The 16722-nt window shown below is 37.5% G+C and overlaps 2 protein-coding genes across 5 annotated transcripts in view; one reads left to right on the top strand and one right to left on the bottom strand.

Moving 5' to 3' along the window:
• LOC147369635 (sperm-associated acrosin inhibitor-like) overlaps positions 1-16722 on the bottom strand; it is a 159160-nt gene that overhangs the window by 31740 nt on the left and 110698 nt on the right. The window lies entirely within an intron of this gene.
• On the top strand, positions 4861-9106 carry SPINK13 (serine peptidase inhibitor Kazal type 13). Its single transcript, XM_086412331.1, has 4 exons — positions 4861-5057; positions 6091-6192; positions 8092-8129; positions 8975-9106. The coding sequence occupies exons 2-4, from the start codon at positions 6123-6125 to the stop codon at positions 9104-9106; spliced, it is 240 nt and encodes a 79-aa protein (XP_086268457.1). The 5' UTR covers positions 4861-5057; positions 6091-6122.

Raw genomic sequence — 16722 nt, forward strand, 5'->3', positions numbered from 1 at the left:
TCCATGTCCAGTTCTAACTGTTGCTTCCTAACCTGCATACAGGTTTCTTAAGAGGCAGGTCAGGTGGTCTGGTATTCCCATCTCTTTCAGAATTTTCCACAGTTTGTTGTGATCCACACAGTCAAAGGCTTTGGCATAGTCAATAAAACAGAAATGGATGTTTTTCTGGAACTCTCTTGCTCAAGGACATGCTTATTTAAAAGAAAAAAAAAAAAGCTCTGTGTAAATTTTGTAACAATATATTTCATTTGAAAACTGGCCTTTCTTTAAGTATAATATATCTTGCTTGTGGGAATGCTTTTTTTAGGCTCTATGTCTCTATGTTAATGATTATAATTGTATCAAATCTTGCCTGGGAATCTGTTTCTCAAGACTTGTACCCCTAATTACACAGCAACAGTACATCTTGTCCAGAGAAGTTGCCTGGAACCTGTTATCCCTGGCTAATATGTGTCAAAGTTATCTCAGGATGTATGCCGTGGGAAAGGGTCTAGTGGAACTTTAACAACCTTGAGGCATTCTTTTTATCTGTCCTCAGCAGCCAGTTGAAAAGCATATAATGCCCTGTTTAAACTAGTGAGGTAGGTACTCTCTTACCCACTGCCAGTGTCTTTTGCTGGAGGCTTCCTCTATACTTTTCACTCTACTACTGCTACTGCTAAGTCACTTCAGTCGTGTCTGACTTTGTGTGACCCCATAGATGGCAGCCCACCAGGGTCCGCCATCCCTGGGACTCTCCAGGCAAGAACCCTAGAGTGGGCTGCCATTTCCTTCTCCAATGCATGAAAGTGAAAAGTGAAACTGAAGTCGCTCAATCGTGTTCGACTCTTATCGACCCCATGGACTGCAGCCTACCAGGCTCCTCCGCCCATGGGATTTTCCAGGCAAGAGTACTGGAGTGGGGTGCCACTGCCTTCTCCGACTTTTCACTCTAATAAAAGCTTATTACACAAAGCTCTGAGTTACTGAGACCACATATTTTGGATACTGGAGTGAAATTTTCTCCTTCAGAGACCACAGATACTGGCACCATTCACTGTAAGCTAAGCTATTACAAATATACTATGGAGTATTACTCAGTCATAAAAAAGAATGAACTAATGCCATTTGCAGCAACATGGATGGACCAACATATTATTAGCTAAATGAATGGCAGAAAGTGAAGAGGAACTGAAAAGCCTCTTGACGAAAGTGAAAGAAGAGAGTGAAAAAGTTGGCTTAAAGCTCAACATTCAGAAAACTAAGATCATGGCATCTGGTCCCACCACTTCATGGGAAATAGATGTGGAAACAGTGGAAACAGTGTCAGACTTTATTTTTCTGGGCTCCAAAATCACTGCAGATGGTGATTGCAGCCATGAAATTAAAAGACGCTTACTCCTTGGACGAAAAGTTATAACCAACCTAGCTAAGTCACTTCAGTCGTGTCTGACTCTGTGCAACCCCATAGACGGCAGCCCACCAGGCTCCCCCGTTCCTGGGATTCTCCAGGCAAGAACACTGGAGTGGGTTGTCATTTCCTTCTCCAATGCATGAAGCTGAAAAGTGAAAGTGAAGTTGCTCAGTCATGTCCGACTCCTAGCGACTCCATGCACCACAAGCCACCAGGCTTCTCCATCCATGGGACTTTCCAGGCAAGAGTACTGGAGTGGGGTGCCATTGCCTTCTCCAAACCAACCTAGATAGCATATTAAAAAGCAGAGACATTACTTTGCCAACAAAGATCCGTCTAGTCAAGGCTATGGTTTTTCCAGTCGTCATGTATGGATGTGAGAGTTGGACTGTGAAGAAAGCTGAGTGCTGAAGAATTGATGCTTTTGAACTGTGGTGTTGGAGAAGACTCTTGAGAGTCCCTTGGACTGCAAGGAGATCCAACCAGTCCATTCTAAAGGAGATCAGTCCTGGGTGTTCATTGGAAGGACTGATGCTAAAGCTGAAACTCCAATACTCTGGCCACCTCATGCGAAGAGTTGACTCATTGGTAAAGACTCTGATGCTGGGAGGGATTGGGGGCAGGAGGAGAAGGGGATGACAGAGGATGAGATGGCTGGATGGTATTACCAACTCAATGGACGTGAGTTTGAGTGAACTCCAGGAGATGGTGATAGACAGGGAGGCCTGGCATGCTGCGATTCATGGTGTCGCAAAGAGTCGGACACAACTGAGTGGCTGAACTGAAAGACATATCACTCACATGTGAAATCTAATTTTTAAAGAATCATACAAATGAACTTCTTTACAAACCAGAAACAGACTCACAAATTTCAAAACAGACTTATATCTACCAGAGGGGCAACATGGATGGACAGGGATAAATTAGGATGTTGGGATTAACACATACAGACTACTATATATAAGATGGATAACCAACAGGGACTTACTGTATAGCACAGTGAAGTCTACTCAATAGTCTGTAAAAAGCCTATATAAGAAAAGAATTTGGAAAAGAATAAATACATGTATATGTATAACTGAATCACTTTGTTATGCATCTGAAACTTAGCACAACATTGTAAATCAACTAAAATCCAATAATGTTTTTTAAATTTTAGTTCTGCTCATCCGAGAAAAATAAAGCTTATGTTCACCCCAAGAAATTCCCTAACTTATTCATCTTGTTCAAGAAAGGCATTTACAAGTAGAAAACTGACAATTCAGAAGTGTATTTTGATACAGAGGAAGAGTTAAAAAATATCACAGGGAAGCTAAGTGGCAAATGCAAAATGTGTGTCTATGAAAATAACTGACTCAGTTCAAACAAGTCAAGGGCACAGAGAAACAAGAAGAGAAGGAAACTGCTCTGCATTAAGAGTTGTAAGGGACAAGTGTCAAGTGGACCTCCTTTGGATTTTTACTCAAACTCTAAACAAGTTTGAGGTAATAGGGCAATGTGACTACAAAAAGGCATTATTTCAGATGATATGAAAGAGTTACTCAATGTAAAATTGTTAAATGTGTGAATCTCAGTAAGATTATTTGAGAAAATAATTCTCTGTATGAGAGATGCCAGTTGAAGTTGTAGGGAAGAAATGACAAAGCCTGGAACACTTTATAATGTTTTAGAATTTTTCTAAAAAATGGAATAGGTAAACAAAAGTGCCGATCTTGAGAATTACTGAATCTATATGATAGGTATATATGAGCTCATTATGTTATTTTCTATATTTTTGTGTCTGTTTGAACCTTTTGTAATAAAACATATTAGTGTAAAAAAAAACTATTATAAAGATGTTACTTTTACCAAATTTAAGTGATTAATAAAAATTCCAGTAAGATTATGTCTTTGTGGACTAGATACAGTGTGTCTAAAATATATCTGTGATGATATTCCCAAGAATATCTAAGAACACAGTTTAAAAAAATGGATGGATTTCTTTCTTCCTTCCTTCTGTACATATTACTGTGTATTTATTAATTGATTTAAAAAATAAAACCCTGCAATATACTGCAGTTACAAGGTAAAAATTGGGTAAAGATAGAATTTTTCCATCCCAGAGCATGCAAACTAATTACTTGGGGAGGGTGGTGTTGGGGACGGATAGTATTGTGGAGAGATTAAGAGTACTGACTGTGGAAAGAGGAAGTTAGAAGCAAAGATACTGCCAAGAAAGGCACAGGGTGTCACACAAGATGTTCATGGTACTGGTCTCAGTAAATTAAAGGGGAAATTCATTCTCTAAAATGAAAGAAAACTTAAAAGTAGTGGAACATGGACTTTGGAGTCAAAGGTACCTGTGCTTGAATCCCATCTCTGTCCGTTCATAACTTTGTTAGTAGTTAGTTTCAGCACATGAATTTAGTCCTTTCAGCCTCAGTTTCCTTTTCCCTTATAAGTTGCAGAACTATGTAAACCTCATGTGATTACTGTGAGGAATAAATATGATGGAAAATGTAAAACACATAGCCAGGTACTGGCAAAAAGAAAGGAATGGATGAATGCGTAAGTCCCTAGGTAAGCTGATGTGGGAAGAAGGATAAATACAGAAATGTAGATGATAAATTACCAGAATTATAAGGCAGGGGCTGGGGGTGGGGGGAGGGGGAAGTGGAGCTAGTTCATCCTGCGTTTTCCCTATTCTGTAAAGAAGAGGTGAAATTTACTATTCAAAGTAGTGTGGAGGTGTGTTTTGCTGAAAAAAAAAATTAGATAAAAAAAGGAAATCGTATGGATATGGGTGGCATAGGTAGCAATCTGACATTAAATAAGAGGCCTCTTTAGGAGTTTAGAGGGCCTAGATGAGTAATAATGATAGCAGGATTGTAGAGTTCATTGTATGGAATTTTTTCTACTTGCTCCACAGCCAAGGTCTGGGACAGGAAAACAGGATGCTAAATTTATCCCAGCTTGGAAGAAGGAGGGAAATATCAAGAGTAGGATGTCAAGAAAATATGGTCATGCCAAGGGGCTAATATAAATGTCAGTTTATGGGACTCAGGCTGAGAAGGGAAGACAAACAGCAGAAGGTACACTGACTACTCTAGGAGAGCTTAAAGTGTGTGAGAGAGAAATTTTCCACAAAATGGCAAATTTTCATGCTTGCCAACATTAAGGTGGAGTGGAGGGAAACAAATGAAAACATCAGAAGACTAAGGTTTTGCAGAGATTATTAATTGTGATACTGGACTTTCCCTGGCTGATGTCAGAAATCTTGTCCTAGAAAGAACAAAACAGATAAACCTTCTGAGAAGCAGGATGGGCTAAGCGACCTCTGGAGGCAGACACCAGGAAAAAGAACCAGACTTGTATCTAGTAAAATGTAAACCAGATTGTCTGGAATGAGGTAGGTAATTAATCTGCTTTGCAAATGTCATCTTGTCCTCATGATCCACAATCAAAAACCACAAGTACAGAACATCCATGTGTGTTCCTGCCTGCTGGAGCCTGAAACATCAGAGGAGGTGGTTCTTGCCAAACAATTGGTTGCTCAACTGAGCAGGGAGCCAGCCTCCTCTGCTCAACACGCCCCTGGCCATGGACTCACGGAACAGTAACTTTGCTCAAGGCTAGCTGTAACCTCAGGGTAACTACAGTAGACTTTTGCAGCAAGCCCATTCAGGTAAACAGCTCTTCAGATTCCTAGTCTAAGTCAGTGATGGTTTCTCTCTCTCTTCTCTGTCATTATGTTTGTTTTCCTCCAGCATCCGCTTTTGTTTCCTCTGTAAGGCTAATATAGACCTCCCTTACTTCCCTATGTGCCCACTAACTGCAATTTGGAGAAGAGACAGAATGAATAGAGTAGGGCATAAGGAAGTTGAGTGTAAATAACTTGGAAATTATCTTCTCTCTGGGCTACATATGTCCATTCTTACAAAAGAAACTCCATGTATATTGATACTAGTATCAGTTGATATTCTCAATATCCTATGATGTTCACACTTTTTCTGAGGCTCACACTTCTAAAAACTGCTGAAGCTAGAATTTGAACTTGGATCTCACTGATAGACAGATGTCATCAAAATCATGTGTACCTATATATGAATCAAAAAAAATGATAATATCAACTATCTTGATTCATCTATCAGGAAAGGTATACACAATTTTTATGATCCCCAGATCAACAATTCCATTTTCAATCTATTCTTTGTATTTGAGCACATGTAAATGGCCTGGATGAAGAAACTTAGCTAGGAAACGGAGCATTTCAGTGTGGGAAAAACTGGAAGGAATTAAACAATGTGCATTATAAAGTGACATAGTCCTGATTGTACAAGATAGTCCTCAGATCATACCTCTTTTCTCAGAATTCTTAAAGTATCCATATTCATTAACCTTACTTTATGTTGTAGGATAAATTCATTTATATGTAACATGCCTGGGGTCAGTCCTGGTGATAGCCTTGAGGCTAATTTCTCTTCCAAGTCAAAACAGATTATAATAACACAATGCTTGCTGGCTGGGGGGAAAAAGTTATTTTAATGGTTTTCTTTCCCTCTTCAGGGCAGAAGAACCTTCTTAGGTCTGAATCCTTAGAGACTAGGCCAGTTTGAGACCACCATGATCAAGTTCAGTTCAGAGTAGTGGGTTATCTTAGGTTTGGAAAGACAGCTGTGCAAGAAATGATGAATAAACTGTCTTGAGCATTTCCACAGGCCTCTCCAAGCAGGGCATTAGGTGAGATCAAATGACTGCCTTTCCCTGTATGACCATATTTTTCCTGGAATCCTCTACTTTGGCACATATTGTTTTTTCAGGTAAGCAAAATTAGAAGAGAAACACCTGTTTTTTTCTTTTCATTGTAAAAAAGAAAAAGTCATTTGTGACTGGATGGGGAAAGTTTTGCTGAAACACAGGCCTTTAGGCTTGATAATACAAATTGGGTATCAATTGGGTATCACTATCGGAAAGGGGGGCTTCCCTGGTGGCTCAGACGGTAAAGACTCCGCCTGCAATATGGGAGACCTGGGTTCGATTCCTAGGTTGGGAAGATCCCCTGAAGAAGGGCATGGCAACCCATTCCAGTATTTTTGCTTGGAGAATCCTTATGGACAGAGGAGCCTGGCAGGCTAAAGTCCATGGGGCCACACAGAATCAGACATGATTGAGTGACTTAGCACAGCACTATGGAAAGGGAGAGCTTCCCTGGTAGCTCAGCAGTAAAAGAATCTGCTGCCAAAGCAGGAGATGCAGGAGACACAGGTTCAATCCCTGTGTTGGGAAGATCCTCTAAAGTAGCAAATGGCAACTTGCCTGGATGATCCCATGAACAGAGGAGCCCGACAGGCTACAGTCCATGGTGGTCACAGAGTCAGACATGACTGAGTGACTGAGCACACACACACACATTAGAAAAGGAGTTACTATGGAAAATCCTCCATTATTTTGAAATCAAATAAATAACACATTTCTATATATAACCCATGGGTCAAGAAAAATCGAAATGCAATTTAAAATTATTTTGAACATGAGAAAAATGAAACAAAATGAACAAAAGTTTAGATTCAAAGAGTGTCATTACCTTCAAACCCTTCAGCTTCTACTGAAATTCCATCCTTATTCTTTATGTAACCAATCTTATTAGTCTCTAGTTTATTTTTTCTGTTTCTTCTTGCTCAAATATACATATGTATATTTTATAATTCTTCCTACTTTCTTACATAAAAGATAGCATAGTATAGGTACCTACTTGCATCCTGCTTTTCCCAGTTTAAGAATGTCTTGAAAACCAGTGCATATCAGTTTACAGGGATTTCCTCATTCTTTTATGCAATTGCATAAAACTTTATTGGATGAATATACCAAGGTTTATTCAGTCAGTCTTTAGGTGTACGGGAATTAGTGTGTGTCCGATATTTTGCAATAAAAACAATGCTGCAATAAATAATCTTATGCATATATATTTTTCTATTGTTGGAAGGTTATCTTCAGGGTAAATTCCCTGAATCATGATCAGATATGAATGCAAAGTAGTTTTGTTCAACATTGCCAAATTTCACTTCATAAAAGTTGTGCCAATCTGCATTCCCACCAGTAATAGATGGCATTTCAATATAGTTTTATAGCATTTTTCTTATCATACTGCATTTGAATATCTTTTACAAATTTAAGTGTCATTTCCCTATCTTCAGGGTTTCTGTGTATATACGATCCCTTTATGATAGGTGTTGCAAATATTTTTTCCAGTTTATCAGAATTTTTTAGTTTATATGTTGTCATGAAAAAATTATTTTTATTTGAATGTCATAAAGTGTACCAGTTCTTTCTGTTATTGGACAGAGATCAATGAACCATTACCAGAAAGTCTTTCCTATGTTAAGATTAAAGAGCAATTCAGTTGTGTTATATTTTGATCTTTGAATATTTATTTTTAATGTTCAGATCATATAACCCCAAATAGTTTTTACTCTTTCTTCAATGACATAGCACATTTATAAATGAAGTCAGGACTGTGAAAAAGAATTAGAGAATAAATAAATGGATGAAGTAATTAACAAAGGCAGACCACCTACAAATTTTATTGCCATAAATTATTTTCTACACTTTGTGCAAATAAGTAATTACATTAGATTTCTTTATTCAATCAGTAACTTCAGTGAGTGAAATCAAATTCCATGGAGAACTACTAACCTATTGTGTCTGTTCTTTATTTGCAGAATTCTTCAAACCACATGATTACTCTGAATGGCCTGCGGTAAATTTAAATTCCTATCAGTTTTGAATTTTGATTTTAATCTGATCACTCTCTTGGAGGGATCTCAAACTGCATAGTGGTAAAGTAGAATGGAAGTTTTCTGTGTGACTTTGGGCATGTATCTTAACCTCGTCAGGCTTAAATTTACCCCCATGTAGCATAAGCATTATAATAATAAAATGCATCTCTGAATATTAAATGAAATAATCCCTGTCACTTAACCAAGGCCAAAAAGTTTAACAGTGGTACAATAGCTCAGGGGGTCAAGAATCTACCTGCAATGCAGGAGACAAAGGAGACGCGGTTTGATCCTTGAATTGGGAAGATCCCCGGGAGAATGAAATGGTAACCCTCTCCAATATTCTTGTCTGGGAAATCCCATGGACAAAAGAATCTGGCTGGCTACAGTACAAAGGGTCGCAAAGAGTTGGATACAACTGAGAAGCTAAGCACATGTTCAGAATTTAATCCCAGTCTCAATACAGAACCCTCACTCTTAAGAACTACATTTAAACCCCTGTATTCTAGGAGTTCACATACCTATCTCTACTTACAAACTTCTGAGTTATTGGCATGGGGACTCCATGTTTAAAGAAAAACTTTTCATTTGGGGTTTAAACTGAGTTATTACACTGTTTATGGCTTCAACAGATGATGAATGGGTGAGGACTTTGTAGTCAGAAAAGGAACTTGCCTAACTAAAGCCCAAAGGAGATGAAATCTTGAAAAAGATCCATTAATAAGTAACATCTGATATTACTTTTATGTGGGGCAGAAGTGACAGGCCAGAAATGGATGAGGTAAAATCGATCAGTTATTCATATGATATTTTATGATGTTTGCAGCCCCCGTGTAAAATATATTACCCACTGGATCCTCTTTATGATGCAGACTGTCCTGAAGTGACAGCATATGTTTGTGGGACAAATGGCCTCACTTACAAGAATGAGTGTTTCCTTTGTGTTGATCAGTGGTAAGTTCAAAATAAGATACCATTATTTTCTCTCTATATTTCTTCACAGAAATTTCCAATAATTTTAGCAAGGAACTGGATTTGCTGATTCATGGATTTTTTCTTCTTTAATAGCCTCCATTGGCTCACAAAAGACTGGAATACTGGAGATAGACTACACATATAGTAAAGAGAAAAGTCTTTTTAAAAAAATGTAGTTAGCATTCAAAGTTGACTCATTTAAAAACAAAAGATAAAAAGCTTACACAATGTTTTGGCAGAATTGTACAGAGATTATATTAGTAGATAGTCTATAGATTGCATAAATAGAAATTCATTTTTAAAAAAATCAAATTTTCTTTAACAACTTACAGTGACATACCTATGAATAGCACCCATACCTTAGCTTGGAAGAAATAAATACAGGTACTGATACAGACATAGATACAGACATAGACAAAAACACAGGTGTAGATATACACATGAGTAACAAAGTGGTTATGTGGTCTTACATGGATAAAAATTGACAGTCAACTTTTAAAACTTTTTTTGCCTTTCAAATAAATTCAATGGGAAATTTAGATTAAAAATAATATTCCTTGTAATATGTTTTAGCTCTATTTGAAATTGTTTTTACAAATCAGTCTTGTTGTGTCTTGTAAGTAACTCTTTCATAACCTACGAGATCCTCTCTGTTGGGAGTTTCCAAGACTACCCTCAAGTTTGATGGTTCCCTAGTAGGACTTATAGAAGTCAGAAAAGCCATTATATGCATGGTAACAGTTTATTACAATGAAAGGATATGGAGTAAAATCAGCAAAGGCAGAAAACTCATTGGGTAGAGTCTGGGAGATCAAGCACCATCTTCCAGTTGTCCTCTACCAGGGGAGTCACAAAGGTAGTGCTTAAATTCTCCCAGCTATGATGTGTCATAACTTGTATAAAGTAATGCCAACCTAGGAAACCCACAAAAGCTTTGGTGTCTAGGCTTTTTAATGGGGACAGGCAACACCTACCTGACTGACAACTACTAGTCTCCAGCCCCCTCCCCTCAGGAGTTAAACTGATACAAAGTGACTTAGCACCACAGGTAAATAAAAACATTCACCTGAGGGTAAACTATCTGGCATGGCCTACGGCCCTAGGTTACAAAGTCATTCTTAGGCAGAATATCCCAAGGGTTTATAGGACTTCCTGGTGGCTCAGACAGCAAAGCGTCTGCCTATAGTGTGGGAGACCTGGGTTCAATCCCTGTATCAGGAAGATCCTCTGGAGAAGGAAATGGCAACCCACTCCAGTATTCTTGCTTGGAAAATCCCATGGACGGAAAAGCCTGGTGGGCTACAGTCTGTGGGGTCACAAAGAGTCGGACATGACTGAGTGACTTCACTTTCCTTTGATTTGAGCATCTTGAGTCTGCTGAGCTTACTTCTTTATCCGTATCTTTCTTTGAGAAGAAACTTCATGGATTTCTGGCATCATGTTACCATGCCAAGAGAATTATTTCTGAGCACTGAAGGAAACAAGGTGTAGAAATTAGTCCAATAACAGTAATACTGGCTCATCTTCACAGCAAGTAGTAGCCTCAGAGGATGACTTTAAAGGAAAGAATTGGAAACTGAAAAATGTGAATTAAACAAGTATCTACCACTGATTTCTAAGAAAGAAGAATGAGAGTTCGTGAATATTATCGGACTATGTAGAAGATTAAATTACATAATGTGGTGGTTGTCACTTTCTCAGGCAGGGCTAATTAGGCAAGAAACTTGGAAGTGTCTTCTTAGTTCTTACACATAAGCTTTTTTCATACTGGCTGGTATTTGGGTGCACACCACTACAATGACCAGCATAAGAAGGACCTACCCAGAATGGCCTGGGCTTTTGGAAATTAGAATAGGTTGACACAGAATTACATTGTGGGCTTGATTCTAATGACTACATTACATTAGGTTGTGGGCTACAACCTAATGACTTCTCAAAGATGGTTTTGAGATTTTCTTCAGCCTCAACTAGGAGACTTGAGAAAGTTTTAGAAGTTCTAAGATCATGCCTCCGATCTATTCTGGCTCTTTCTCTCTTTGTTTCCTCCCTTCTTTCATTCTTTCCTTCCCCCTCTCTTTTTCATTTTTCTTTCTTTTCCATTTTATAAGTGTGCCAGAGAATATTGATGCCAATGGCAGGGATGGTACAGGAGACTGTGTATTTGTTTTAATTCTCACTGTGACTTGCATGTATAAACTTGGCCTTTATGCCATTTCTGTATTCAGGGCAAAAAGAACAGTCCTGATGTTCTTTGAGTGAGGTCAAAACACTAAGGCTGTCTTTGCCCTTAGCTAGTGTTTTGAAGAAAAATTCTGATAAATTGGAATCATAATCCTGAGAGATATCCACCATTTAAGAACAATGTAAATCCCTCAGAAAAAGAAAAGAAAAAAGAAAACTGGAGAATACAAGCCTACTCAGTGTAGGGCCCTAATAATAACTACCAAGAAAACACAATTGTATGAAACACATCCCCAACTCTTCATAAATTTGTGGTCTTATGTGCCAAGAAGAAAATATTGCATAAGAAAATTCATGGCAATAGAAAACAGTATTGCTTCTGTTTAACTGGAACAGTGTATCACTAAATTTTTATGGTTGACAGTATTTTTAAAATCAGATTTTACCGAAAAATACATATTTCTAATTTATTTTAAAAAATACAAAGTGAAGCTAGGACTTCACTTGCAAGAAAAGCAACAGTTATCTAGTAGCAACTCTCCGTCCAAATGGAGTCCAGGCATTTCAGAAAGCCACAGTCCCACCTCTCTCTATTGTGGGAAGGTGGCCCAATTCACTTACTTATATTATCAGCTTGGCTCCTACAAACAATTGTTTGCAACCCCTGAACCAGGAGATAAAATCAAATATATATCAAATGTAAGCCTAATATGGGGATTAGGATGGAGAGTCATTTGATGGAAGAGGCAGTTACAGGATAGAATTTCTTTTTTTTTCCAAAGATATTTTTCTCCCCTCCTTTCTTTCTCTGCTCCCTCCCACTCCCCATATGTGTGTGTGTATGTGTGTGTGTGTTTTCAGATTCCTTTCTATTATGTGAAAGTGAAAGCCACTCAGTCGTGTCCAACTCTATGCGACCCCATGGACTATACCAGTCCATGGAATTCTCTAGGCCAGATACTGTGTTTAGTTACCAGTGCTAAACAGTAGGTCCTTGTTTATCTATTTTCTATATCAGTTCAATTCAGTCACTCAGTCGTGTGTGACTCTTTGTGATCCCATGGACTGCAGCACACCAGGCTTCCCTGTCCATCACCAAGTCTCAGAGCTTGCTCAAAATCATGTCCATTGAGTCGGTGATGTCATCCAACCATCTCATCCTCTGCCGTACCCTTCTCCTCCTGCCTTCTATCTTTCCCAGCATCAGGGTCTTTCTAGTGAGTCAGTTCTCCACATCAGGTGCCCAAAGTATTGGAGTTTCAGCTTCAACACCAGTTCTTCCAATTAATATTCAGGACTGATTTCCTTTAGGATGGACTGATTGGATCTCCTTGCAGTCCAAGGGACTCTCAAGAGTCTTCTCCAACACCACAGTTCAAAAGAATCAATTCTTCACTGCTCAGCTTTCTGTATAGTTCAATTCACATCCATACATGACTACTGGAAAAACCATAGCTTTGACTAGACAAACCACTGTTGGCAAAGTAACGTCTCTGCTTTTCAATATGCTGTCTAGATTGGTCATAGTTCTTCTTCCAAGGAGCAAGCATCTTTTAATTTCATGGCTGTAGTCATCATCTGCAGTTATTTTGGAGATCAAGAAAATAGTCTGTCACTGTTTTTATTGTTTCCCCATCTATTTGCCATGGAGTGATGGAACCGGATACCATGATCTTACTTTTTTGAATCTTGAGTTTTAAGCCAGCTTTTTCACTCTCCTCTTTCACTTTCATCAAGAGGCTCTTTAGCTCCTCTTCACTTTCTGCCATAAGGATGGTGTCATCTGCGTATCTGAGGTTATTGTATTTCTCCCGGTAATCTTGATTCCAGCTTGTGCTTCATCAGCCCAGCATTTCACATGATGTACTCAGCATATAAGTTAAATAAGTAGGGTGACCATATAGAGCCTTGATGTACTCCTTTCCCAATTTGGAACCAATCCAAAATTAATAATTATTATTATATAATTATATTATATACTATAATAAATATTATTAAAAGTATTATAAAATAATAATTATATATATATTAGTATGTATATGTTAATCCTAAACTCCTAATTTATTCCCCAAACCTCCTATCCCTTTTGGTAACCTTAAGCTTTTTCTATGTCTGTGAGTCTATTTCTATTTTGTAAATAAATGTATTTGCATTATTTTTAAGATTCCACATATCAGTTCAGTCGCTCAGTCGTGTCCGACTCTTTGCAACCCCATGAACCACAGCACACCAGGCCTCCCTGTCCATCACCAACTCCCAGAGTTCACCCAAACCCATGTCCATGGAGTCAATGATGCCATCCAACCATCTCATCTTCTGTCATCCCCTTCTCCTCCTGCCCTCAATCTTTTCCAGCATCAGGGTCTTTTAAAGTGAGTCAGCTCAGTCCTTCCAATGAAAACCCAGATCTGATCTCCTTTAGGATGGACTGGTTGGATCTCCTTGCAGTCCAAGGGACTCTCAAGAGTCTTCTCCAACACCACAGTTCAAAAGCATCAATTATTCTTCTATGAGTCTATTTCTGTTTTGTAAATAAGTTTATTTGTATCATTTTTAAGATTCCACATATAAGTGATATCATATGATATTTGTCTTTTTCTGATTTACTTAATATGATCATCTCCAGGTCCATCCATGTTGCTACAAATGGCATTATTTCATTATTTGCTATGGTTGAGTAATAGTCCCGTTGTGTGTGTGTGTGTGTGTGTGTGTACATACACACACGACATCTTCTTTATCCACTTATCTGTTGATAGACATTTAGGTTACCTCCATGTCTTGGCTACTGTAAATAGTGCTGCAGTGAAACTTGGGGTATTTGGGTCTCTTCAAATTAGTTATATCCAGATATATGCCCAGGAGTGGGATTGTAGGATCATATGGTAACTCTATTTTTAGTTTTTTAAGGAACCTCTATATTAGTCTCCATAGAGGCTCTACCAATTTACTTTCCCACCAATGGTGTAGAATGGTTTCTTTTTCTCCACAGCCTCTCTAGCATTTATTATTTGTAGATTTTTAATAATAGCCATTCTATCTGATGTAAGGTGATAATTCATAGTTTTGATTTGTATTTCTATTTTAACTAGGAATGTTGAGTATTTTTTCTTCTGTATATAGACTATCTGCATGTCTTCTTTGGAGAAATATCTATTTAGATTTTCTGCCCAGATTGGGTTCCTTGTTTGTTTTTATATTAAGCTGATGAGCTGTTTTTATATTTTGGAAATTAATCCCTTGTTGGTCTCAATGTTTGCAAATATTTTCTCCCAGCCTTTAGGTTGCCTTTTTGTTTTCATTATGGTTTCTTTTGCTGTGTAAAACCTTTTAAGTTTAATTAGGTCCCATTTGTTTGTTTTTGTTTTTCTTTCCATTATAAGACAGATCCAAAACCTTACTGGTACGATTTATGTCATTGACTGTCCTACCTATATTTTGCTCTAGAAGCTTTGTAGTTTTATGGTATCTGGGCTTACATTTAGGTCTTTAACCCATTTTTGAATATAGTTATTAGAGAATGTTCTAATTTCATTCTTTTACATGTAGCTGTCCAGTTTTTCCAGCACCATTTATGAAGAGGCTATCTTTGCCCCACTTATATTCTTGCCTCCTTTGTCAAAATTAAGGTACCTATGTGTGCATGGGCTTATTTCTTGTTTATATCTAGTTCCATAGGTCTATATTTCTGTTTTTGTGCCAGGACCATACTGTCTTGATGACTGTAGCTTTGCCGTATAATTTGAAGTCAGGAAGGTTGATTCTTCCAGCTCCATTCGTCTTTTTCAAGACTGCTCTGGCTATTCAGGGTATTTTGTGTTTCCATATGAATTGTGAAATTTTTTGTTCTAGTTCTGTGAAAAATGCCTATGTTAATTTGATAGGGATTGCATTGAATCTGTAGATGGCATTTGATAGTACAGTCATTTTCACAGTATTGATTCTTCTTACCCAGGAACATGGAATATCTCTCCATCTGTTTATGTCATCTTTGATTTCTTTGATTATTGTCTTATAATTTTCTGTGTACAGTTCTTTTGTCTCCTGAGGTAAGTTTATTCCTAGATATTTTATTCTTTTTGTTGCAATGGTGAATGGGGTTGATTACTTAATTTCTCTTTCTGCTTTTTCATTGTTATTATATAGAAATGCAAGTGATTTCTTTGTATTGATTTTGTATTCTGCAACTTTGCTAAATTCACTGATGAGCTCTAGTAATTTTCTGATACTATCTTTAGGGTTTTCTATGTACAGTATCATGTCATCTGCAAACAGTGAGAGCTTTACTTATTTTCCAATCTGGATTCCATTTCTTTCTTTTTATTCTCTGATTGCTGTAGCTAGGACTTCCAGAACTACATTGAATAACAGTGGTGAAAGTGGACACCCTTGTCTTGTTCCTGATCTTAGGGGGAATGCTTTCAGTTTTTCACCACTGAGAATAATGTTTGCTGTAGGCTTATCTTATATGGCCTTTACTATGTTGAGGTAGGTTCCTTCTATGCCCATTTTTGGAAGAGTTTCAATCATAAATGGGTGCTGAATTTTGTCAAAGGCTTTTTCTGCATCTATTGAGATGATCATATGGTATTTATCTTTCAATTTGTTAATATGGTGTATCTCATTGATTGATTTGCATATATTGAAGAATCCTTGCATCCATGGAATAAACCCAACTTGATCATGATGTATGAGCTTTTTGACGTGTTGCTGAATACCGTTTGCTAAAATACTGTTGAAGATTTTTGTATCTATGTTCATCAGTGATGTTGGCCTGTACTTTTCTTTTTTGTGTGTTGTTTTTGTCTAGTTTTGGTATGAGGGTGATGAGTTTGGAAGTATTCCTTCCTCTGCAATTTTTTGAAAGAGTTTTAGAAGGATAGGCAAGAGCTCTGCATTGTCTGTTGTAACCTCTCCTTTTTAATTTCTAATTTTGTTGATTTGATTCTTCTCTCTCTTTTTTTGGATGAGTCTGGTTAAAGGTTTGTCAATTTTATCTTCTCAAAGAACCAGCTTTTAGTTTTATTAATCTTTACTATTGTTTCTTTCATTTCTTTTTCATTTATTTCTGCTCTGATTTTTATGAATTCTTCCCTCCTACTAATTTTTTGGGGTTTTGTTGTTGTTGTTCTTTTTCCAGTTGTTTTAGGTGTAAAGTTAGGTTGTCTATTTGATGTTTTTCTTGTTTCTTGAGGTAGGACTGTATTGCTATTAACTTCCCTCTGGGACTGCTTTTGCTGCATCCCATAGGTTTCAAGTTGTCATGTTTTCATTGTCATTTGTTTCTAGAAATTTTTTAAATTTCCCTTTTGATTTCTTCAGTAATCTGTTGGTTATTCAGAAACATATGGTTTACTCTCCATGTGTTTGTGTTTCTTACAGTTTTTTTTTTCCTTGTAATTGATATCTAATCTCATA

This window comes from Bos grunniens, chromosome 7 (genome assembly GCF_055505025.1).
Source record: "Bos grunniens cultivar Pamir isolate PY7600 chromosome 7, Bosgru_T2T1.0, whole genome shotgun sequence".
NCBI lineage: Eukaryota > Metazoa > Chordata > Mammalia > Artiodactyla > Bovidae > Bos > Bos grunniens.

Coding starts and splice junctions, on each gene's coding strand:
- SPINK13 (XM_086412331.1), top strand. CDS start 6,123: ATGACTGCCTTTCCCTGTATGACCATATTTTTCCTGGAATCCTCTACT. Junction 6,193..8,091: donor GGCACATATTGTTTTTTCAG/GTAAGCAAAATT, acceptor CTTTATTTGCAG/AATTCTTCAAACCACATGAT. Junction 8,130..8,974: donor ATTACTCTGAATGGCCTGCG/GTAAATTTAAAT, acceptor TGATGTTTGCAG/CCCCCGTGTAAAATATATTA.